Consider the following 25,640-nt stretch of genomic DNA (forward strand, 5'->3'; position numbering starts at 1 on the left):
AATCAAATGTTGCATAATCAAAACAAAATCGATTTGCTTTGCTCATTTGTGAAATTGAGCACAATACATCTACTGTCATCTTATTGTAACTTACGAGATACAACCAATTGTATGGAAAAAAAAAATTTAAGAAGCATAAGGTTTTAATAAATGAGGTGTATTACTTCGTACCTACTAAAAATGAGAGTTGAGGTGGAAAAGAAATTGAGTTTGTCATTGATAAAAGCCAAAGGTTTCAAAATTAGTAAACAAGTCTTAATAACATTCTAGCTAAACCCTAAGGGGGTGTTTGGTAAGTAGGAATTGAGGGTGGGATCGAGAATTTTAATCCCAATTGAGAAAATAAGTCTTGTTTGTTGGGTGGGAATGGAAATAAAATGGGGTTTGGGAATGAGATTATTTAAGGGTGAATTCCTATCATTTTATTACCTAGGGAGGGTAGGTAACAAAAGGATGGGAATAGGAATAGGGGGAAAATGACATTTTTGCCATTAATGAAAGAATGAAATAATAATCTTAAGTAAAGGTATATTGGTAAAATTGTTATTTATTCCCTATATATTTCCACCCACCATCCAAACAAGGTATTAGCATATTTTCATGTATTCCCATCAATTAATTCTCAATCTCATTCCCACCTTTTAATCCCCTTACTCCCATTCTCACAATCCAAACGCCCTGTAAATTTCATCATCCTCTTATTCTAACAAACCAAACGCCTTGCTAATAAACCAACCCAGCACCAAGGTAGTCAATTGTACATGAGATCGGTCAAAAGTCCCTTTGAACCAGCGAACCATCTTAGTTAGTGTTTTTGTTTTTTTCCCATTAACCGGATACAAACACGAGAACTTCTAAAGAGGTCCACTAGTTAGTTATTCACTTATTCTTGCCGGGCTTGCCCCACTTTCTCAACATGAGAAACATTAATGTTTATCAAACATGGCAAATTAGTAAATAAGACAAACTTTGTTAATATTTTATTATTATTTTACTACTTTTTCCCCTCATCTCCTTCTTCCTCCTGTGACTCCTTCCTCAAATCTCCATCAACAACCCAACTCCATCATCCTTCGATCCCAACTCGTGACCCACCTCCATCTTCATCCTTCTTCTTCGTCCTCTTCCAACCTTCATAGTACTCCATTAAAGCTGTCAAATTTTCCTCTCTTGAACCACCATTTTCACCACTGTATTAACGGCATCTCCGCCGCCAAATTAAAAGAAAACCCTAAAATATAATGGAGAAATTAGGGTCAGTGTTAACCCTAAAGGGTAGATGCATCATCCTAGCTCCTCCATTAAAGCCCCTGTTCAGTTTCTTCATTGAATTTCTTATTTATCCATGGAAGCTGTTCTTCGCTTCTCCATTGAAGCTGCTCTGTTATAGCTTGAATTCATCTATTTATTTGACAAAATTACAATATTGTCCAACTTAATAACTGAAAATGACGAAATTGCCCCTTTGAGATACATAGAATGTTTCTCATGTTGAGAAACTTGTATTTACTCATTCTTGCCTCCCTCTGGGTTTCTTTGTTTTCTACTCTCCTCTCTTTTAGTTCACTCTCTAGTCTCTACCATGAAGCTCCGCCATTTCCGCCACCACTCCAACTTCTCCTCTCTCTCCGCCGCCTTCACAACCCCCCGAAAACCACCGACTCCACCACCTTCACCGGCGCCCCAATCAACCCAACACCAATTACAAACTTCAATCTTAAACTCTCAGTGGCATTTCATCGAACACCTTGCGCCCACTCTCACCCCCGCCGAAATCTCCACTACCCTCTTCAATCTCCAATCTAAACCCACCCTCGTTTCCAAATTTCTCGATAAAATCAATCATACCCACCTCGATATCGACTCCAATTCTCTTGCTTTTGTCATAATCTCTCTCCTTCCGTCGCCAACCCCTGCTGTGCAGCTAGCAAAACGCATAATCAGTAGCAGGTTAGTAAGTAGCTCTGATTTTTTTACTAAATTGGGGGAATCCCGTGAAAAATTGAATGTTGATTCTAGCATTTGTTATGATTATTGGATTAGGGGTTTGTGTCAATTGAAAAAAGCTGAAGAGGGTTTTAAGTGTTTTAAGATGATGATTAAATTGGGGTTTTTGCCTAAGGTTGAAACTTGTAATGATATGTTGAGTTTGTTTCTTAGATTGAATTTTACTCAAATGGCTTGGGTTTTGTATGCTGAAATGTTTAAATTAAGGATTAGTTCTAATACTCATACTTTTAATATTATGATTAATGTGCTTTGTAAAGAAGGGAAATTCAAAAAAGCAATGGAATTTGTGGGGTTTATGGAATTTGCAGGGTTTAAGCCTAATGTTGTGACATATAATACCATTGTTAATGGGTATTGTTCGAAGGGTAAGATCGAAAGTGCTAAGAAGATTTTTGGTGAGATGAAGATTAGGGGGATTTATCCGGATTCGTACACGTATGGTTCGATTATAAATGGGTTGTGTAAGGAAGGGAGGCTTGATGAAGGTGTGAAATTTTTTGATAAAATGGTGGAAAATGGGTTGGTGCCTACTGCTGTTAATTACAATGCTTTGATTGATGGGTTTTGCAATAGAGGGGATTTGGAGAAGGCGTTCGGTTATAGGGATGAGATGGTTAAGAAGGGTGTGGCACCAACTTTGTCGACGTATAATGTGCTGATACATTCGTTGTTTATGGAGGGTAAGGATGGTACTGCTGATAGCTTGATAAAGGAGATGGAAGAGAAGGGTATGAAGAAGGATGATGTTACTTATAACATTCTGATTAATGGGTACTGTCAAAGTGGAAATGTAAAGAAGGCTTTTGAACTTCTTGATGAGATGTTAGTTGAAGGGATTCAGCCTACGAGGGTTACTTACACGTCTCTTATTTATGTCCTGAGCAAATCGAAGAGAATGAAGGAGGCAGCTGATCTGTTTGAGAAGGTAACAAGCAATGGTGTGACTCCGGACCTTGTGATGTTCAATGCTTTGATAAATGGTCATTGTGTCAATCGGAACATGGAGCAGGCTTTATTAGTCTTGAGGGAGATGGAGAGAAGGAAAGTTCGTCCTGATGAAGTCACATACAATACTCTAATGCAGGGCCTTTGTCGGGATGGTAAGGTTGAAGAAGCTCGAAAACTTCTTGATGAGATGAAAGAGAGGGGGATTTCTCCGGATTATATTAGCTATAACACACTTATTAGTGGGTACAGCAAGAGAGGTGATATGAAGGATGCCTTCAAGGTTCGAGATGAAATGTTTAATATAGGATTTAATCCCACTCTTCTTACTTACAATGCCTTAATTCAAGGGTTGTGCAAGAAAAAAGAAGGTGCTCTTGCTCAAGAACTCCTGAAAGAAATGGTTGATAGAGGCATTACTCCTGATGACAACACCTATATCTCTTTGGTCGAGGGAATTGAGGATATGGAAAACTTTATTGAAAATGGCACGCCATAACAAGTTACCAACGGGATTCTTGGGAATCTGTTTCTGGTCCACAAATCCTTTGTTTTGATGAAGGTCTACAATTGGTATCACTAAATATGATGTTTCTTATTTGGCATCTAAAGGTTTGAGGAGAAACTGTTTAGACCTCTTCTTCTAAGAGGGCCAGGCATGATTGCCTTAAATCTGGGCAACAAAGAATATAGCCTTGCCTTGGAGGCTTGGATCATTGGATGGCGACAAAGAATATAGTCTTGCCTTGGAAGCTTGGATCATTGGATGGCGGTGGTCTATCTGCAATGGATCAACCTGTGGCAAACAACGACCAAGCAGTGCAAGTGGTCAAGCGGTTTGTACTGGCTATGTAGTCCTGATACATTGGTTTGTTATCACTCAACCTCACCACATTGGAGCACATATTCTATGGATGGTAAATGTTTTTCGTACTATTTATAGTTGTGTTGAAATTAATTGGTAAACGAATATTGTCATGCAAGTTCTTGTCGAATAATCTATTGTGTAATACTAAGCCCTGTAACAGAACAGATCTATGCATAAATCAGAAACGTAACAAAATATTGATTACTTATTTGAAATGCCATTAAATACTTCTATAAATTAATACTATTCTGCTGGGGTATGATAACTAAAGTCTAAAGTAACCCCTTGTTTATCCCTTTACTCTTCTAACTAAATTATTTATAAAACTTAGCATCAATTTGATCAAGGTTGCTGGAGCTGGAGCTGCCTCTTCCAGCTTACACCTGCTTGCTTAATATTGTTTACATGACAAAAAGAAAAATCCCCAGTAACAATTCCCACCTCGGGTGGCAGATTGACCGTACCGGCGAGCAAGATCGAGATCACCGGGTGATAGAGCATGTGGTGGCAAAGCAGGTAAGGAATTTGCATTAGGAGCACCAGCAGCAGGGGTATTTCCAGGGATAGAAGTACTAACCCTACTAGTCACCCCCTCGGCCATAAAAATCAGTACAATAACTACTATAAATAAGCTTTTTGAATATGCCAACTTCATCTTCTTCCCTTTCGTTGTTTAGAGCTTAAATTGCTGCCCGGAGTTAGGATGGATGCAAGAATACTACGGAGTTGCAGCCCTATTATCTGATGAGCATTTGGTGTCGGAAATATGCTTTTCGTAGATGGGTGTAATAGGTTGGTGGTGTCATATTCATTGATTCATAATGCTACAACCAAGATTGTGATCGTAATGTGCAATGTTCATCAAGAAGGATGTCGAATTGTTGATCGCCTGTGTTGGTGTTATATAATTTGAAGTAGAATTTGGTTGGTGTTGGAGTTAAACCTTCCTAATTTGGAATAGAGAAATATAAGGAGAAGAACAAGGAGATGAGAGAACATTAGAACAATGCAAAAAAATAACATTTTGCGTCATTAATTTTTGGGGTGAAGGATTATTCTTGTGATTAGCCATTCAATATTTTAGGCATGCTTATTTCATTCTCATTCTCTAGTTTTATAGAGATATGAATCCATATGTTCATCCTATATTTTTTTTTCTGCTTTATAATTTTTGCAATTGTTACGATTTGTTCTTTCGTTTATATTAATGGCTCAATTTATTAGCAAAATAGAGTATGGCGTATTTTTGTTGAATATTAGCTGAATAAAATGTGACATACTCTAATTTTTGCAATCTTACAAAAATCAGAATATGACGTATTTGTTGATTAATGATTCTGACTCAATGACCTGAATTAACACCTCTTACTAATATTGTAACACGTACTACTAATTTACTACAGTATCAATAAACTTAGCATTAATTTGTATATGATGGTGGTTGATTATGCATACTCTAACAAGTCACAAGCTTACATTTTCGTATAGCTGCGTTATTAATCAGAAGTACAATACACAGAAATAATAAGCCAAAAACATCTTTGATGAAATGCCCTATACTCGAAGCCGTTGGCGGATTGAGTGGACGGGCCAGCAGCAAATCGGCGGCCTAAACCGCCTCGTACTGGAGTTTGTTCCCTGACCATTGGAGGAACAGCAGTGGCAGTGGACATGTCCACGGTAGAAGTACCAGTCGCCGCCACTATCATAAAAACCAGTGCAGCAGTGCAAATCACTGAACTTGCAAGCTTCATTTTTTTCAATTTCTTCAAATCTTAATTCGCTGCCAAAAAAAATAAATGGATGAAAGAATATGAAAGGGTTGCTACTCTTTATATAGTAAGCATTGGCACAAGGCAAATATTATAAAGGGAAACATTGTGATTATTATTTTATTGAACTTAAGTTAAAGGCAACTATTGTTAATAATAAGGGACAAAATAACCTGGTCAATGGGCGGTCTGGGCCGAGGTATAAAAGTGCCCATTTCTCGGGCCGGGCCGAGCCTAGCTTTGGGACACAATTTTCATGCCCAAATTCGCCCAAAATGGCTGGGTCATGCGAGCTTTTCGGGCTGGGCCAAAAAATGAACTAAAATAACAAAAAAAATGCATTCCCAAGCAAGTCCAAAAAAAAAAAAAAATCGTGCCGGAAAAACCCACCCAAAATCGGGGCGGGCAGATTAGTTTTGATTAGCTCTAGGACAAATAGAGTAATATTGTGATTAGTATTTTATTAAACTTAAGTTAAAAGCAACTATTGTTAACAATTAGGGACATATAGAGTATAGTTTTTGACTTTTGAGTCGATTAGTTGGTAAAACTTCTAAATTTTAACATTAATGAGGTTTAGGTTTAACTCTTACCAAGCTACATTATCGTAGATTTCCTTTTTTACTCTCTAGCTTTCTTCATATTTTTCACTCAAAATATTTTTCCTCTACTTCCCATCCTTAAACACTCTTTTGAACATACTCGTATATTCTATTTGTAAACTCTTTTTGTTTCACTTTATGTACATTTTTCTCCCAACTTCAATTAGTTATAGTCTTGCACTCTTGCTAATGCTCTTCTCATTTTTTGCACTCTTCTTTATGACAGTTCATGTTAGCCGAACTTAAATAATTTTGAGATTAAGACTTTATAATTGTTGGCGTATTTACACCTAATCAATGTTAGGCCATTAGACAATTTAGTACTGTTCCTCCGTTACTTTTCTATGATTACATATTCTATTTTGGACATATATTTCTATGATTACATTTCTAAACTTTTGTAAATAGAAATTTTACACAAATACAACTATATTTATACATTCCCAATACACCCACTTCTAATACAATCGTTCCCATTGCCAAAATATGTATATGTTCCCCAAGTAACTATTTCCATTTATCAAAATATTACCTACTCATAAAGTAAATATAAACGATTCTCATTTTATATTTTATGTACTCCATACGATTATACTATCAAGGTCTATCTCTTAATATAGTACTTAAGTAAAATATCACAGGTATCTTTTTTTTTAGGTTGGTAATAGAGGTGATCAAGTTAAGGCCGACCCGATTTTGGGCGGGCTTTGGACAACTTTTACCGGCCCGACCTGATTTTTAAAAAAATTTCGGCGGGCTTGGGAAATCAACTCTATACAATTTTAGTTGATTTTTTGGCCCGCCCGAAAAGCCCGCATAGCCCGCCTAGTTTGGGCACATATTTTACGACCCGATAAATGGGCAGTTTTTTTGACCTTGGCCCAGTTCGAACGCAGCCCAGGCTGCCCATTGATCACCTGAAGTTGGTAAAAAGAAGAGTCCTATCAATCAAAACCTCTCACAAGTCCTCTCGGCTTGGATAAGCAGGCTGGGACTTTGGGAGGTGAAGGTTTCTTTTTTGAAATTTGATCCCACAATAATCTAAATGCAAACTTTCTTAATAAATCAAAACTTTAGTCAGTAAACCAAACGAATCTATGGAGTACGTAAGTTCAGTTCACATTTACTTAATTTCAGTTCAGTTCAGCTCCAATTAGTTCAGTTCAATTCAGCTCTAATCAGTTCAGTTCCTAATTTCCTTCTCTCATAAAATATTCATTTCAGCTCAGTTCAGCTCCAATCAGTTCAGTTCAGCTTAATTCGGTAAATGTGAACAGGCCCTAAGTAACCGTAGAAAAGTAATGAAAGGAGTACTCCGTACAACATTACCACAAGCACTAGTAAAATAAAAAAAAAATTGAACAACAATCACATTATTTACCCTCCAAAACAAATACAAGCAATCTATCTCTCAAAACCTTTCTCCGGCAAGTCAAAACCTCAACAACAAACAACAATGGCGGTCACAATCCCAACCCATCTGAAACACCATCACCATCACCACCACTCAACTTAATTACAGAAAATGCACAAACTCAACGACGAAGAAGACGACGACGACTATGCAAGGACTTCACCATCAACAACAACAGCTCGGTGCTCTTCTCTCCGTTGCCCTCGCCAAAGACGACACCGCCACTTCCGCCGCCGCACCATCTTCTTCTTCCTCCTCGTCAGCTACTCAGGATGCTGACGACTCCAATCGACTTTCCGCCATTAACTCGCTTCATCGACTCATCCTTTTTCCTCCTAACTCAGTCCTCGTTTCTCACTCCGCTACTTTTCTCTTTCAAGGCTTTTCTCAGCTTCTTACTGATAAGTATGTTCTTCTTTTATCTCTCTATTTTCTATTTTAGGGTTAATTTTGTGTTTTTTTTGTTGTTGCTATTTTGATTGCTGCTGTTTTTTTTGTTTTAATTGATTGAGCTTGTTGGAATTTATTTTGTTTCTGTATTGCAATTTGTAGAGTTAATATGCCAGCTTGAGTTGCTTATTGATTGCATTAATTTTTTCAATTTCTAGAATTATTAATTTTCCAGTGAAATTAGCTTTCAATTTTTGAGAATTTGTGTTTTGAATAAGTGTTTCTTAAAGACTCTTTATCTATGTGTTGGAGGTATAGTGTTATGGAGTATTTGTCCTCGGGTGTCGAAATTAGTGGATAATCTAATGCTTCTGTCGGAAATGGAGACTGTTATGAAAAAATTGTGACATTTTATTAAATATGTGGTGCTCAGATCATATGCAATTCGTCGGGCAGCAGCCACTGGATATGGAGCGCTCTGCTCTATTTTGTGTACAATTCCGCCAGGTTCTAATGGAAGGCAGAACCATGTTGTACTGGGAACTTTGGTGGATCGTTTTATTAATTGGGCGTTGCCATTGTTGAAAAATATAACTGCAAATGATGGGTCTATGGAGCTGGCTCTGGAAAGTCTGCGTGAATTCTTAAGTGTTGGGGATGTAGGAGCAACTGAGCGGTATGCTTTTCCTATACTCAAAGCATGTCAAGAACTGCTTGAGGATGAGAGGACCTCCTTGAATCTGCTACATCAGATTTTGGGTGTTTTAACTGTGTTATCCTTGAGGTTTTTTGGATGTTTTCAGCCCCACTTTGTTGATATTGTTGACCTGCTACTCGGATGGGCAATGTTACCGGATCTTGCTGAGTCTGATAGACAAGTTATTATGGGCAGCTTCTTGCAGTTTCAGAAATATTGGGTGAGTAATCTACAGTTCCCTTTGAGTTTGCTGTCCAAGTTTTTAGGTGATATGGATATGCTGCTACAAGACGGAAGTCCTGGAACTCCTCAACAATTTCGTAGATTGCTTGCTTTATTTTCTTGTTTCTCGACTCTACTAAAATCAACGGCTTCAGGGTTGCTAGAAATTAATCTTCTTGAACAGATAGTTGAGCCTCTGAGTAAAATGATTCCCAAGTTGCTGGGATGCTTGTCTTTAATGGGGAAAAAGTTCGGATGGTCAAAGTGGATTGAGGATTCTTGGAGGTGTTTGACTCTCTTGGCCGAAATACTACGGGAAAAGTTTTCCACATTTTATCCTCTTGCTCTTGATGTTTTATTTCTTAGTTTGGATGTGAATGACAGCACAAAACCTGCTGAAAGTGGGAAAATTACATCCTTTCAAATTCACGGTGTTCTTAAAACCAATCTGCAGTTGCTGTCCCTGCAAAAGCTGGGGCTTCTTCCTTCTTCTGTTCATAAAATTTTGCGATGGGATTCTCCGATTTCTCAGCTGCGTTTGCATCCCAATCATTTAGTGACTGCAAGTGCTGCTGCTACTTATGTTTTCTTGCTTCAACATGGGAATGATGAAGTTGTTGAGCATGCAATTAGCTCACTATTCGAAGAGATGGTCATGTTGTCTGATATGTTAGAAAATGTCCTTGTCTGTAGAGATGTGGATACTAACCGTCCCAGATCCGATTCTTTCTCAAAGACGGAGTTGTTTGCCTTGATAAAGTATAACTTGAAAGTCTTACTGAGCTGTATTTGCCTGGACAAGACAGATAGTCTGACTGCCTCACCTGACATAGCTAATTTGTTGTGCAAACGGTCAGAACGTCTAGCATTATTTGTAATTACGAAGTTGTATCCTTTTCAGTTGGCTGTCAAAAGCTGTGTAGAGCTGCAAGTAGTTGTTCTTGAAACTTTAGGTAGGATTTCTTCAGTCGAGCTATTGAGCAAGTACTCCATTCTTCGCAGCAATGACTCTGTTCAGAAAACAAATAGAGTTTGTATGGATTGTAATTTCATTGTTGGGCACTTAAACAAGTACAGTAGCATCCTTTTGAAAGCTCTTGAAGCTAATTCTCCTCTTGCTGCAAAACTCAAAGCCCTTGATTGGATTCATAAATCATGTGAAGATGCAACTAGAATATGTGAAACTCTGAATGTGCCCATAAATCCTTATGATGATACTGGATATGGTTCTGCTGTCTGGACTCTGGTTTCCTCTGTACTGGGTGCTGCATTTGACAGGGAAACAAAAGTGAGGTTGCAAGTGGCTACAGTATTTGACATGCTTTTACGAGCAAAACTTGTTCATCCCAGAGACTTCTATCAGATGGCAGAAGTGGTCCTCGAAAAGCTTGGCGATCCAGATACTACAATAAGAAGTGCTTTTGTAAAGCGTCTTTCCCTTTTCCTCCCGGTTGCGGTCTATCTCTGTGGCTCATCGGATTGTGGAACTGATACAACAGGCAGGTTCACTGACTGTAAATCAGGAAATAGAGCTGACTTGCACTGGAGACATGTGTTTGCCCTTAAGCAGCTGCCACAACGTCTGCAACCACAGCAGCTTGTTTCTATTTTGAGTTACATCTCACAACGATGGAAGGCACCTCTTTCTTCCTGGATCCAACGGCTTATTCAACACTGTAATTGTGCAAAGGAATTAACTCAAAGTCTGGAGGAAACTGGAAGTTCCAGTGGCAATAGTAAATGGCTGGAAATTAAGTTTGAGGCTGAATTTCTTGAAAAAACTAGTTTAGTGAATAACTTGGCTGGTGTATGGTGGGCTATACATGAAGCTGCTCGATATTGCACTGCTACTCGACTTCGGACTAACCTTGGTGGTCCAACTCAAACTTTTGCAGCTTTAGAGAGAATGCTTCTGGATGTATCTCATATGCTGCAAATCGATAGCGAGCAAAATGATGGAGGTTTAAGCATAATAGGTTCCAGTGGTGCCCATTTACTGCCTATGAGGTTATTGCTGGATTTTGTTGAGGCTTTGAAGAAAAATGTATACAATGCATATGAAGGCTCTTCTGTGCTGCCTCTTGCTTCTCGTCAGAGTTCCTTGTTTTTTCGAGCAAACAAAAAGGTTTGTGAGGAGTGGTTTTCTCGCATATGTGAGCCAATGATGAATGCTGGATTGGCGTTACAGTGCCATGATGCTATCATTCAGTATTGTTCCCTGCGTTTGCAGGAGCTCAAAAGTTCAGTAGCTTCTTCCTTTAGAGAAAAGTCTCGAATTCAGGCTGTTGATAACCCACTTGATGTCAGGGGAAAGTTAAGTGGAGATGTCATGCGAATTGTGCAACACATGGCTCAGGCTCTGTCTAAGAAACATGAATCAGCAGCTTTAATTGGCTTGCAGAAATGGGCGTATATGAGCTTTTCTTCTTTGTTTGATGAAAGCAAACTAGCTGATAATAGCTATCAGCTTTATGGACCTTTCTCGTGGATCACTGGTTTAGTACATCAAGCAGAAGGACAATATGAAAAAGCTGCTGCTGTCTTTACTCATTTGCTACAGACAGAAGAATCCCTTAGTTCTATGGAAGCTGATGGAATACAATATATAATTGGACGTGTCATAGAGAGCTATTGTGCTATTTCAGATTGGCAGTCACTTGATTATTGGTTGCTGGAGCTGCAAGCTTTACGGGCAAAGCATGCTGGAAAAAGTTATTCAGGTGCTTTAACTATTGCTGGAAATGAAATGAATGCAATCCATGCATTAGCTCAATTTGATGAGGGTGACTACCGGGCATCATGGGCATCCTTAGATTTAACACCCAAAAGTAGCTCTGAACTTACTCTCGATCCCAAATTGGCATTGCAAAGGAGTGAGCAGATGCTTTTGCAGGGATTGCTTTATAAAATTGAAGATAAAATGGACATGGTGCCTGATGAGATGCATAAGGCCAAGTTGTTGCTAAATGAAGCTCTGACTATTTTCCCACTTGATGGGTTGCCAGAGGCTGCACCATATGCCATACATTTGCACTGCATATATGCATTAGAAGAGGGTTGCGGGTTGGCTAACATTCAGGACAAACCTAAGCAGTTTGAATCAATAGTAAATTCACTTTGGCAGGCAGTTTATCTGCCAATGAGTGTAGTCCACCAGGATTGTAGTTCATGGCTGAAGCTTCTTAGGGTATACAAAACCATCCTGCCTATTTCATCTGTTACCTTGCAGCTATGCAAGGATTTAATGTGCTTAGCTCGCAAGCAGGGAAATTTTGGGTTGGCAAACAATCTTAAGAAGTATCTCAGGGATCAAACTGATACTTGCTTTGAGGGAAGTAATCGTGTATTTCTAACATCAAGCTTGAAGTATGAGGATATTCTGCTGTTGTATGCTGAAAAGAAGTTTGCAGATGCATTCACGAATATGTGGTCATATGTTAAGTCTGCCTTTTTTGGTTTAGAGGATGTAGATGCTGCTGCTGACGATAGTCCATTAAAGGCTAAGGCATGTCTGAAGCTCTCAAATTGGTTGAAGCGGGATTATGCTGATTTTAGCCTGGAAAATGTTGCTCTTGATATTCTTACTGACTTCAGCCAGTTTGGTGATGGCGATGAATCCTTGGTAGAACAGAAGTTGATCTCTAAACCAAGTACACGCTTAATCATTGAGGAAATTGTTGGCACAGCAACAAAGTTATCAACGCAACTTTGCCCTACTTTAGGCAAGACTTGGATTTCATATGCATCTTGGTGTTTTTCTCAAGCTAATGAGAGTCTAAACCCATCTCAGGGAGCTGTCCATTCGTCCCCTCTTTCTCCAGTCCTTCGTCAAGAGTTGATGCCAAATATGACCAGTTTAACTGAAGATGAAATTTCGAGAGTTAGATCTGTTATTTCTGAACTTCCTTGTGCAAATGATTCAAATGAAAGGGAAGAGAGGTGTTCCTTAGTTGAATCGTCCAATGAGGTGAATCGCCTAAATCAAACATCTTTGGTGCAGCAAGTAGTGAATGTTATTGAATCTTTTGCAAGAGTACCTGGTGTGGAAAATTTTGGTTCTGAGCCTCTGTCATCTGCAGTGTCATCTGAGCTTTGGATGGCTTTTCATGATCATGATGTTGACCCAGAAGAAAATGTTATGACATCTTATGTCAGTGCTATTGTTGTCATGGTTGATATTTGGTGGTCTTTGAGGAAGAGAAGAGTTTCTTTATTCGGGCACGCTGCATATGGTTTCATGCAGTACCTTTCGTACTCTTCCTCAAGGGTTGGTAGTTTCACATCCATTGACCGCGATTGTGGATCCTTCAGTAAAAAAACTGGAAGCTTAAGGGCTACTCTGTATATACTACATATTATGCTCAATTATGGTTTGGAGCTTAAGGACACACTTGAACCTGCTTTATCTTCTGTGCCATTGTTGCCGTGGCAGGTATCACATTTTCCTACCCCATATCCTACATTACTTTTCCTGCAACTCTTCCACAATGTTCTGATCAAATGTCATCTTTAGGAAGTAACACCACAGCTGTTTGCTCGATTATGCTCTCATCCAGAACCCGAAACACGGAAGCAATTGGAAGGCTTGCTAATGATGCTGGCAAAGTCGTCTCCGTGGTCTGTTGTGTATCCAACTCTTGTCGATGTTAATGCTTCTGATGAAGAACCGCCAGAGGAGCTTCAACGTATTCTGGATTGTTTGGTAATTTACAGCTCTCACTTAATGCTTCTGCTATTTAATGTACTGTGTTTTGCTGTTATAGCCACTCTTATAGGCATGCAGTGTGTTTTTTTCTTCAAGAATATAGACCTGAATCATTTGGATTTTTATTGCTCGATTAGTGTACTGATTGATCTTCATATCCTCATCTGTCACAAGGGCCAAAGCCTGATATACTGATTGCTGACATAAGTTTTATTGCTATCTTTTTCTGACCCGTTCTAATCTTTTTGAGGAACCCTAAGTTGTTTCAAGACTCACCTTAAATTCATAGCATCTTACATATTTGATACTTGTGTAGTAATCTGATAGTGCTTGGCTGCTTGCAACGGTGAAATCTCTACTAGACTAGTTCGTTTGACTTGTCAATGAAGGAGGTCCTTCCTTAGGCTTGTTGAAACTTGAAAGAGTTGAAACCTTGTTGGGGTTTATTCATTTGATGGCTGGTCACTTGATCCACTATGATTTTTTTTTTTATTATTTATATATAATTTTATAATTTATCTACTATTTAATTTATCTCTACTTTTTAGACTTGTTACTTTGTTAGTGCTGTCTCACGTCACTATGTGTCAATATTGAGTCCTTGTTCATTTAGCTTTAAGTTGTCCTTGGTGCCATGTTTCTAATGTTTCTCTTTGCTATTGATTGATTGATGGTCTTTTACTCTTTTTATTATCATTCAGATGAAGCTTTATCCAAGGCTGGTACAAGATGTCAAACTCATGATTTATGAATTAGGAAATGTAACTGTTCTCTGGGAGGAACTGTGGCTCAGCACTCTCCAAGATCTTCATGGAGGTAGCCTTAGCTAATTGCTGGTGCATTTCCTTTGAAAAAAACTGTAAAACTTTTTCCTTAGAATTACTAATCTTACAGAGTACACATTTGAAATATTGGTGTACTCTGAAGTGGGTGCTATTTTGACCTTTGCTTTCCTTTTTTATTTTTTTATTTATATATTTACTATGCTGACTTTAGCTGCTATATAGCCCATACTTTTGTAATTAAGCCTTTGAGATGGAATTTTTTAGCCTTAGATATTGAGCATCTGTGTTTTGCAGATGTCCATAGGCGTATTAATTTGCTAAAAGAAGAAGCTGCAAGGATTTCAGGAAATTTTACTCTTAGCCACAGTGAGAAAGTCAAAATAAATGCTGCGAGATATTCTGCTATGATGGCCCCTGTTGTTGTAGCCTTGGAGCGTCGTCTTGCTCTGATATCTAAAAAACCCGAGACTCCACATGAGAAATGGTTCCAGGATGAGTACAAAGAGCTGATAAGATCTGCAATTTTAGCCTTTAAAAATTCTCCTGCTTCTACTTCAGCACTTGGAGATGTCTGGCGACCATTTGATAATATTGCTGCATCCTTGGCATCTTATCAGAGAAAGTCTGAAGTTTCTTTGAAAGAAGTTGCACCAAAACTGGCTCGCTTGTCCTCTTCTGATGTTCCTATGCCTGGGCTTGAGAAGCAAAAGCAGTTAATGCTGTCTGAAAGTGACAGAGACTTCAGTAGCAATTCTCTGGGAATTGTCACAATTTCTTCTTTCTCCGAACAAGTGGCTATTCTACCAACCAAGACCAAACCTAAGAAACTTGTAATATTGGGCTCTGATGGTGGAAAGTATACCTATCTTTTAAAGGGTAGAGAAGATTTACGACTTGATGCTCGAATCATGCAACTTTTGCAAGCGGTTAATAGTTTCCTTCAATCATATTCTGAAACTCGAAGTCGGTCAGTTGGTATTCGTTATTATTCTGTAACACCAATTAGTGGCCGGGCTGGTCTCATCCAGTGGGTGGATAATGTAATAAGCATTTACAGTATTTTCAAATCTTGGCAGCAAAGAGTTCAAATGGCCCAGCTTCTGGCCACGGGTGGCTTCAATGTGAAAGATACAACTCCTCCACCTGTTCCCCGGCCAAGTGACATGTTCTATGGGAAAATTATACCAGCATTAAAAGAAAAAGGCATAAAGAGAGTTATTTCAAGACGAGATTGGCCTCATGAAGTTAAGCTTAAGGTTTTCCTGGATCTTATGAAAGAGACTCCCAAGCAGCTTCTTCATCAAGAACTCTGGTGTGCAAGTGAGAGTTTCAGTGCTTTCAGCTCAAAACTGAAGAGGTAAAATTAGCATTAATAAAGAATGAAACTGTTTGACAGGAATTCAGTAGTCAAACCTTTACTACAGTTTTAAACAAGGTTTCTTTGAGATTGTTGCCTTCTTTATAGATCATGAATTTTATAAAACCCTAAGGAACTACAATTTCTCAAATGAACTATTATACTTAAAAGATGTCATTATATTTCTTAAATACTTTGTCTATTGTGATTTTTCTCTACAGGTATTGTGGTAGCTTAGCTGCTATGAGTATGGTGGGCCACATCTTTGGCCTTGGGGATAGACATTTGGATAACATTCTTATCGATTTTATTAGTGGGGACATTGTACATATTGATTACAATGTGTGCTTTGAGAAAGGACAAAGGTTAAAGGTTCCTGAGATTGTGCCATTCCGCCTTACTCAGACACTTGAAGCTGCTTTAGGGTTAACTGGAATTGAAGGACTCTTCAGGGCAAACTGTGAAGCAGTAATTGGTGTCCTTAGACGGAATAAAGATTTACTTCTCATGTTATTGGAGGTCTTTGTGTGGGATCCACTGGTGGAGTGGACACGTGGAGATTTTCATGATGATGCTGCTATTGGTGGTGAGGAAAGAAAGGGGATGGAATTGGCTGTTAGCTTAAGTTTATTTGCTTCTCGAGTGCAAGAGATGCGTGTTCCTTTACAGGTACTCCTTTATTCTGGCCTATTTGAACTGCAATCTCTAGTTATATGCCTAGTAGTTGAACCCATTTATTATTTTCCAGAGTCCTGAACTCCTGATTCACTGATTGATTATAATAAATGACTTATACCCACTTATGGTGAGATCCTTATTGAGTTATTGCTGCTGAATACCTGACATGCTATTCTTAAAGGCTTTATGAAACCACTAACTCAAGGTTTGCATTTTTTTAGATCAATACCTCAACCTTTTCAGCATCAAATGTTGTGCTGTCTTATTACAGACTTGTATTTTAATGGATCTGAGGCTTGTAGTATGATAGAACTTAAAATAGTGAACAATTTGTAAGAAGTATTTAACTATTTTCAATATAAATATTGCCATAATTTAATATATCTTTAAAATGTGTTGTTCAAATTATAAATTATGAGCAATGGTAATCTTCTACCTTTCTAATGAAAACAGTGTAAACCGCATGCAATTGTCAACTGTCATATTAATATGAGACATGTATTTCAGTAATAGGCACTCAGGAGCCACTTGTAATTTATGTGAACATTGTAGCTCTGTTTTTTAAGACCATTTTAGAGTTATTTTATAATATGCTTTGTCATTTAAGTTATATTTCGTAATATCCCAATCACAGAATTCATTGTAAACATGAGGAAGTTCACTGAGTTTGTATTCTCTGGCAGGAACATCATGATTTACTACTAGCTAGTGCCCCGGCCATTGAATCTTCTTTTGAGGTCAGTCATATTTTATACATTTATATATTTGTTGTATACTGTGCTATAGTGTATTATTTAAACTTGGAATTCTATTTGCAGAGGTTTTTGAATATCTTAAACCAGTATGAACTTGTCTCGGCTATATTTTACCGTGCTGACCAAGAGAGGTCTACTCTTCTTTTCAATGAAACATCTGCAAAATCACTTGTCTCAGAAGCAACCTCTCACTCAGAGAAATCTCTCGCCCAGTATGAAATTCAGGCTCGGGAGTTTGCTCAGGCTAAGGCTGGTGTGGCTGAGAAAGTCCAAGAAGCAACAACTTGGTTAGAGCAGCATGGAAGGTTCATTGATGCTTTACGGAATGATTCCATATCTGAAATCAAAGCCAGTATAGGGAAAAGCTGTGTGGAAGATGCTTTATCTCTTACCTCTGCTGTTTCAGTAGCAGGTGTTCCATTATCTATTGTTCCTGAACCCACACAAGCACAATGCCATGAAATAGACAGGGAAGTTTCTCAGCTCATAGCTGAGTTGGACGATGGAGTTTCATCTGCAGTAATAGCACTTCAAGCATATGCTCTTTCTCTGCAAAGATTCTTACCCTTAAATTACATTGCAACAAGCCCTGTACACAGTTGGGCGCAAGTCTTACAACTGTCCATCAATTCACTATCCCCTGATGTGCTTTCTGTGGCGAGGAGGCAGGCTGGTGAGCTTATTTCGAAGATACATGGAGACGATTTTGATTATGTCAGGCATCGCCAGGGTGATCTCTGTCTTAAAATGAAGAGATTTGCTTTAGAGATAGAGAAACTCGAGGAGGAGTATGCTGGACTTGTTAACTCTATTGGCTCTGAAGCAGAATTGAAGGCTAAGAATCGTATTCTGTCTGCTTTTCAGAATTATATGCAATCTAGTGGGTTTACGAGGAATGAGGACCTCTTTCCTTCTCTTCCCCATATACAATTTAAACATGAGGGCAGTAGAGATAGCAAAGTAGAAGTGGATATGAAGAAAGAGAAGTTATTGTCTGTTCTATATGTAGCCTTATGCTCTCTGTATGATGACATGAAACATAAGGTACAAAACATATTTAACGAATCAATTACTTTAGGAAATGTGGGCAGTCTGCCTCAGTCTGACTTTGGGATGGTATTCTTTGAGCTAGAAGAGCAAATAGAAAAATGCGTACTAGTTATGGACTTTATTATTGAGCTTCAGCATTCTGTTGGTAATGGAGCAGCAACTGTTGATACAGAAGTTTCTGACAAGAATTGGGCTTCCATTTTTAAAGCTACTTTGTTGTCGTGTAAGGATTTTGTTGTACATATGAGTGAAGCTATTTTTCCAGAGCTTATTAAATCCATTGTTTCCATTGATTCAGAAGTAGTGGATGCATTTGGGGCATTGTCCAATATCCGGGGATCTGTTGAAACTGCATTGGAGCAGCTTGTTGACGTTGAAGTAGAGAGGGCATCTTTGGAAGAACTGGAAAAGGGCTACTTTGTGAAGGTTGGTCTCATCACAGAGCAACAGTTGGCTCTTGAAGAAGCTGCTATGAAAGGAAGAGATCATCTTTCTTGGGAGGAGGCTGAGGAACTTGCTTCTCAAGAAGAAGCTTGTAGGGCACAACTAGACGAACTTCACCACACATGGAATCAAAAGGATGCACGGAGCTCTTCTCTAATTAATAAAGAAGCTGGCATAAGAGATGGTCTGGTTTCTTCAGAACATCATTTTCTATCTCTGCTTGGTTCTGAGGAAGAGAGAGTAGTTCATGGTCTTCGAAACAATGTGTTGTTATCTACATTGGACAGACCTTTCTCTGGATTAGAGTCTCAGGACAAAAAGCTCCTTTCTTATTGTGATTCGAGTTTCTGTCAAGTTGATATTTCCAAATTAACTAACACAATCACATCTGGATGCCAATTGTCCGAATATATCTGGAAATTCAAAGGTTTACTGAATGGTATTGATTTTTTTGTTTGGAAAGTTGCAGTAATGGATTCCATCCTTGATGTTGCCATCCATAATGTATCTTCATCTATTGATCAGAATTTGGGTATGGATCAGCTTATTGATGCAATAAAGAAAAAGCTGGTAGGGCACCTCCATGTCCTGATGAGCCTATACATCAAAGAACGAATTGCTCCTGCATTAGTGCACTGCTTAGATAAAGAGGTTGAGAAATTAAAGCAACAGATGGAAGGGTTTAAAGAGCATGGATTTGATAAATTGAAGAAGGATCTTAGTGATGAGAAAAAAATGAAAGTAATGCTTGAAGAGTACTGCAGTGCACATGAAACTGTCAGAGCAGCAAAGTCAGCTGCATCTCTTTTGAGGAAACAAGTGAATGAGCTAAAGGAGGCTATTAAAAGAACTAGCCTAGAGATTATTCAAATGGAATGGATGAATGATATGACCTTAAATCCTTCACATGATAACAGGATCATAGCTCATAAATTTCTAGAAAGTGATGACAAGTTGTATCCTCTTGTTCTGGATATCCACCGACCTAATTTGTTGGAAAAGATGCAATCTTCCGTCTCTAAAATAGCTAGTTCAATTGAATGCTTGCAGTCTTGTGAAAGGACCTCTATCACAGCTGAAGGGCAGCTGGAAAGAGCCATGAATTGGGCTTGTGGTGGTCCAAATTCCAGCATGACTGGCAATACCTCTTACAAGGGTGCTGGAATTCCTTCTGAGTTCCATGATCATTTGCAGCAGAGGAAAAAGTTGCTGCAGGAAGCTCGCGAAAAGGCTGCTGACATAATGAGAGTTTCTTTGTCGATTTTGGAGTTTGAAGCATCAAGAGACGGAATCCTTTGTGTGCCAGGTGAATTATTTCCATTCAGAACCAGTGGAGATAAAAGGGCATGGCAGCAAGCATATTTAAATGCATTGGCAAGGCTGGAAGTCACTTTCCATTCTTTCTCTCGTGAGTGATTCCGTTTTTTCTGCTCAGTACACATTATCCTTTATTTAGTCACTGAAGTACTTAACTGTATAAATTTGGATCAGGGGCTGAACAGGAATTGAAGTTAGCAAAGGGCAGCTTGGAAGCTGCCTCCAATGGTTTATTTTCTGCATCTAATGAACTCTCTGTGGCTTCTTCAAAAGCAAAGTCAGCCTCAGGTTGTAATAATTTCTGTAATTTTCAATTAGTTATGTATATTTTTGTGGATTTATGTTTTACTTTCCTGTTACAATTTATCTCACACATGAATTGATATGATGTATCTGGGGTTTCAACCAATTCAGAGGACTTGCAAACTACTCTGCTTCAAATGAGAGATTGTGCATGTGAAGCTAGCATTGCACTCTCTGCTTTTTGTCACGTTGCGAATAGCCATACTGCTTTGACTTCTGAATGTGGTTCCATGCTTGAAGAGGTTTGTAATCTTTTTCTTGAGTTTTGTTGTAGGCTCTTCTTCCGTTAGTGGCTTTTTGTAAAGGCTGCTAACTTTTATTATGATTGAAGGGTTAAATATCTTGAAAAGATTTAATTGTGAACATAATATAGATTGCCATGTTCTGCTTCTCGGTGTTGCTGGTTATCGCTTTCATTAACTTTCTTTGTTTTGTCTCTCAATACAGTCTATAGTGACATTTTCAGCAGTCTGAACTTTCAATGCACCCCTATCTCACTTTCTTTGTCCAACATTCTTTGTTTGACATTATAGGTGCTAGCTATTAGCGATGGTCTTCATGATGTGCATAACTTGGGAAAAGAGGCTGCAGCAATGCATTGTTCCCTTATGGAATCCATATCGAAGGTGATTTCTCATGAACAATGTCTGGGTTTTCATTTCCTTCTTATTTATTTTCTTAATAATAATCTATTCATAAATTTTATGACTGGGTTGTGGTTCCATCACCTTGCTGTTTTTGAAACTTTGATATATTTTTTCCTTTTTTTTTTGGAATTCAAGTTAGTCTTCCTCTTTATGTTCCTTACTCGAAGGACCTCTGGGCATCCCAAATAGGTTTGGGTTTAAGGAAGCTAGGGAGATGGAGATCTAATTAAGTTTCTTTTTTCACCATACCTTTTTATACTGATTTGCTGAGTTATGTCAGGCAAAGGAGATAATCTTTCCACTTGAGTCAGTATTGTCCAAGGACGTAGCTGCAATGACTGATGCTATGACAAAGGAAAGGGAAACCAAAATGGAGATATCGCCTATTCATGGGCAAGCTATATACCAATCCTATTATCCAAGGATTAAGGAGGCTTTCCAGGCTTTCAAGCCCCTGGTACCATCTCTAGTATCTTCTGTGAAGGAACTGTACTCTTCCCTGACTAAGCTTGCTCACTCTGCAAGCCTCCATGCTGCTAAGCTGCATAAGGTAATGCCATTAATTTTTCTGTTTTCATGCTTGAATGGAGTTGTTCTATATGTGAACAATTTTATCTGTTTTATCTATAGGCCGTTGAAGGTGTAGAAGCTACCCTGGAAGATAGGTCACAGGAAATGAATTTGTCAAGGGAAGACCTCATTCAAAGTTATACTGAATATGATGGTGTTGGAGGAGATATAATCGGAGAACCTGAAGAAGAGGATGAAGGTTTGATTGCTGTCAATTATTTGTCTGCTGAAGATAATGGATGGATATCTCCTCCAGATAGCATATATAGTAGCAGCTCAGGTGGGGAAAGTATTTCAGGTGAAACCAGTCCTTCCAATGGATTTAGTCTCCAAGAATCTGTGGAGCGTCTTTCACTTAAGTCCAACTACAAAGAGGATGGAGATCAAAAAGAACAATTACTATTCACTAAAACTGATCAACAGGATATCTTGCATGCTGTGATGTCAAATGACATGGAGGCCAAAGGAGATAGCACTGGTTTTTCTTTGGATATACATCCTAATTCACCTAAAGATTTGGACATGAATGTCAATGGAAAAGATGATGCAACCTCATCAAAGCAAGTTGAAGCTGGAGATGATAGTCAAAATGATCGAATTAAAAAAGATGGTGTTCGAGCAACTAAGGGTAAGAGTAAATTGCTTTACTGCATTTAGGCTGCGTCTAGTTCACATATTCAAGGACCTCATTTCAGATTAGATCGAAAATGATAAATTCAAATCAGATATAAATAAATGAGTTCATAACATACTTTATCATTTATATGCATTTTTTATTGCTATATATTGGTAATTCCGTAATGAAAAAAAATTAGAAAATTTCATAATAATGATTTTATTGCTAAATATTTCTAATCCTGTGATGAAAAAATTAAGAAAATTACAGACCCCATTTGATAGGTTTTTACCTTATATATTAGCGTACATTTAAGGTCAAATTTTGGTCAAATCGGATAATCAAATGTGATCAGGAAAAATAAGTGCAGATTAGATTGAAAAAAAATAAATAAATAAAACCACAGATCAAATCATATAGGCAAAAATAAGGTGAATTAAACACAGCTTTACTTGAATGATAACATGTAGTTTCTATGGCTGAGGATTCATTTTTAGGTACTTTGGAGGAAGAAAAATTAAACATAGATGTATACAGACTATGTCATGCAATTAAAGAACAATAGCTCGCTGATGGGATCCATTGACCTGATAATTCCCTGTTAAGTGTAGAAAATTGGTAGGTTAAACCAACATATGTTTCCCCTTCGGACCCTTACATATTACATGTGTATTTGTTGAGTTGTGAGAGAAAGGAATGCCAGATTAACAAATTGTTCTATTTTTTTTTTTAATTATTTCCACAATGTTTAATACTCTGTAGTTCCTCACGGTATAGTGTGAGAATTTATTGCCTGTCTGTTTGGCACGAAGTCATAAATTAATGGTGATGGACTGATGGTGTGAGTTTCTGTTAAATTTGGCGTGGAATGGCCTGTAGGAATGTTCATAATAATGCATCTTTAATTCAAGTGGGTGTTTTTCCTTCTAAAATTTTCAAATTTGATAATTAGTATTATTACCGCAGCTCATTACTTCAATTTATGTCCTTGTATAAAATAGAGCTTGAAAGTACTATCTTCTTCCCTCGTGGCCTCAATATACCTCCCTGAGAAAAAAAGGGGTCATTTTAGTTTATGTATTCAAGTGTAGAATGATAACCACTTTTATATACAAAATTTTGTTAACTTCTGTTATAATATAACTTGATACTGTAAAGTACGGAGTAGTACTTAATATTGCATTGGTATTTTAAAATGTATTATTGAGACAGAAAAGATTTGCTCTTACCTTGAGCCATTTTATCCTCTTATAGTTAGGATAGATTCCATATTTGTAAAGCAAAATTGACTAGTTTTGCTCCAGAATGAACCAAAGCTGTAATAATTTCCTGTCTTGTTTTGTATCTGTAGGTAAAAACGCTTTTGCTATGTCAGTCTTAAGGCGTATTGAGATGAAATTAGACGGCCGAGATATTTCTGAAACCAGGTACCTGCTTTTTTTTTCACACTTTTAACGCTTTTGCACAGGATCTATTTTGACCTTGACCCATCTTATGAATATATTCCAGAGAATTAAGTATTGGAGAACAGGTAGATTATCTGCTGAAGCAAGCTACTAGTGCAGATAATCTCTGCAACATGTATGAAGGTTGGACAGCATGGATTTGAGAATGTAAGAAAGATGCTCCCATGATGGGTTGTGCAATGTACACTCACATATGGCAGCTCTTCAACATCTGATTAATAATTGTGGTGAGGCAGGCCTTCAACATGAGCAGTTTTGGATGAAGTCTGCGACTCCACCTCGATATGTGCCCAAAAAGAATCATGCAGGTCTATTTGGGGAGATGCCGATTGTGCTGTTTATTTGGGAATATGGACCTCTGATCCTGTTGGAAAAGGCTTAAGGACATATACCTCAGCTTTTGCTGACTAGACTCTGCGGCTGTGGTGCTGTATAAGCTGATCAACTCCATTGTACCACAGAAAAATGCCAAAGCTTTTTGGAACGAAAGAAAATGACATTTAATATTCTTTTGTGATCACTGATCAGAGCCTTAACAGCAGTGCCATGGCCTTTAAATCGCAATATGTTCAAAATCCCAAGGAGAGTGGTTCAAAACTTGCTTCCTGTGATCCTAATATGCTTCCCGTTAAGAAATCTAGGAAATGAGCTTGGAAGGTCACAGTTACTGCATGTGGTTCGTGCATTTTGGGAAATAGTTTGTTGCTGATGGAAAAATCTAAGATACGCCATTATGCAGCAACCACCTTGATGGATTATGAAGCAGAGGCAGCGTATCTGATTCTTTTGCTTTGCTTTCCCTAACTTCCGTCTGCAACAACCCCACTTCCCTCCTATGTGACTGCAAATTATGATAATTCCAACCGTCCAAGTTAGTGTCACAAATTTGCCTTAAATAATTATCGAAGCAGCTTGGTAAGTGGAGGCTGGATGTTTCTCTTCATATACGTTTGTGTATTATGATTAGGATTCTAACTACAGTTTGATATAGTTTTCTATGACAGTAGTTATAGTAGGGTCTTAGTAGGAGGTAATTAATGTAACACAAATTTACACTTGAGAAGTGAATTGGAAGTTTTTTACCAGTTACAAGCCTTTCAAATTTGAGTTAAGTTCTTTTCTGAAAAATTCGAGTTGCCTTGGCTTGAAAATTCGGATGTGCTATTGAGTATTTTATTTTGGTAGAATCATGTGATAATTTTAGATATATTTGATTCAGACTGTATCTTCCTTTGTTCTCCATTCATGCATTATTTTGATTTTTTGTCTTGTAATAGCACAAACTTTAACCATGAATATTTTTGATTGAATATTAAAAATAAAAAAAATAATAAATAAATAAATTGATATTATGAAAATTTTATATAAGTGCTGAGTATAATGAACTCTCTAGAGTCTTAGACTGAAGAAAATAAAAAATACAAAATATAACAGATCCTAGTTTAGTCACTAAAACAGCAACATAAAACCTTGGGTTACCGCCCACTGTAGCAGCATATCATAATCCAGATTCCAGAAAGTGACACTAAACATAGTTTATTACTCCAATCCACAGACCACAGTTTATAACTTGTATATGCCCAAAAACATACCGGCGATACCGCCTCACTTAATGAAATCCCCCTTGATCTTCTCCTATAAATTGTCTCCAAGACCTCAAATTTCTTTTCATAACTAGAATCATAGCAATCAGCATAAACCTTGAAAAATCAACACTAAAGCTCAACTTTTATTTTTAGGTTGCATAATATAATGTCTGCACTAGTTGATATCTGGAGCAGTGAGGCTGCCAAGATGCAGGAACAGAATCAAGCCAAGCCTTCCAACCCACCACCTTCTTCTTCTTCTTCGGCCTCGACCTCGGCTTCGAAAAACAAGACTCAAATTGAAACGGGTCAGCCTAAAAGGGTCCAAGCCATGTATGTGAAGATGCCCACTTCTCTTTGGTCTGACTCCAGTCTGTCTATGGTTATGGACTGTGTTAGCGCTTGAAAGATGAACCACCTCGACTGCTTAAGGATTTTGTA

The 25,640-nt window shown here is 38.1% G+C and overlaps 2 protein-coding genes across 2 annotated transcripts; both read left to right on the top strand.

Moving 5' to 3' along the window:
• Positions 1 to 1,533: 1,533 nt before the first annotated feature.
• Positions 1,534 to 4,006, top strand: LOC145620690 (uncharacterized). The gene has a single exon (XM_081675397.1). It carries the CDS (start codon positions 1,583 to 1,585, stop codon positions 3,452 to 3,454), a length of 1,872 nt encoding a protein of 623 aa, XP_081531523.1. The 5' UTR covers positions 1,534 to 1,582; the 3' UTR covers positions 3,455 to 4,006.
• Positions 4,007 to 7,759: 3,753 nt separating this feature from the next.
• Positions 7,760 to 24,741, top strand: LOC145621598 (uncharacterized). Its single transcript, XM_081676327.1, has 15 exons — positions 7,760 to 8,016; positions 8,435 to 13,352; positions 13,434 to 13,622; positions 14,327 to 14,441; positions 14,705 to 15,767; positions 15,989 to 16,436; positions 17,129 to 17,182; positions 17,264 to 20,102; positions 20,186 to 20,299; positions 20,426 to 20,556; positions 20,848 to 20,940; positions 21,242 to 21,511; positions 21,592 to 22,159; positions 23,499 to 23,574; positions 23,657 to 24,741. Exons 1-15 carry the CDS (start codon positions 7,760 to 7,762, stop codon positions 23,754 to 23,756), a joined length of 11,235 nt encoding a protein of 3,744 aa, XP_081532453.1. The 3' UTR covers positions 23,757 to 24,741.
• The last annotated feature ends 899 nt before the right edge of the window (positions 24,742 to 25,640 follow it).

This window comes from Chenopodium album, chromosome 27 (assembly GCF_948465745.1).
Source record: "Chenopodium album chromosome 27, dcCheAlbu1.1, whole genome shotgun sequence".
NCBI lineage: Eukaryota > Viridiplantae > Streptophyta > Magnoliopsida > Caryophyllales > Amaranthaceae > Chenopodium > Chenopodium album.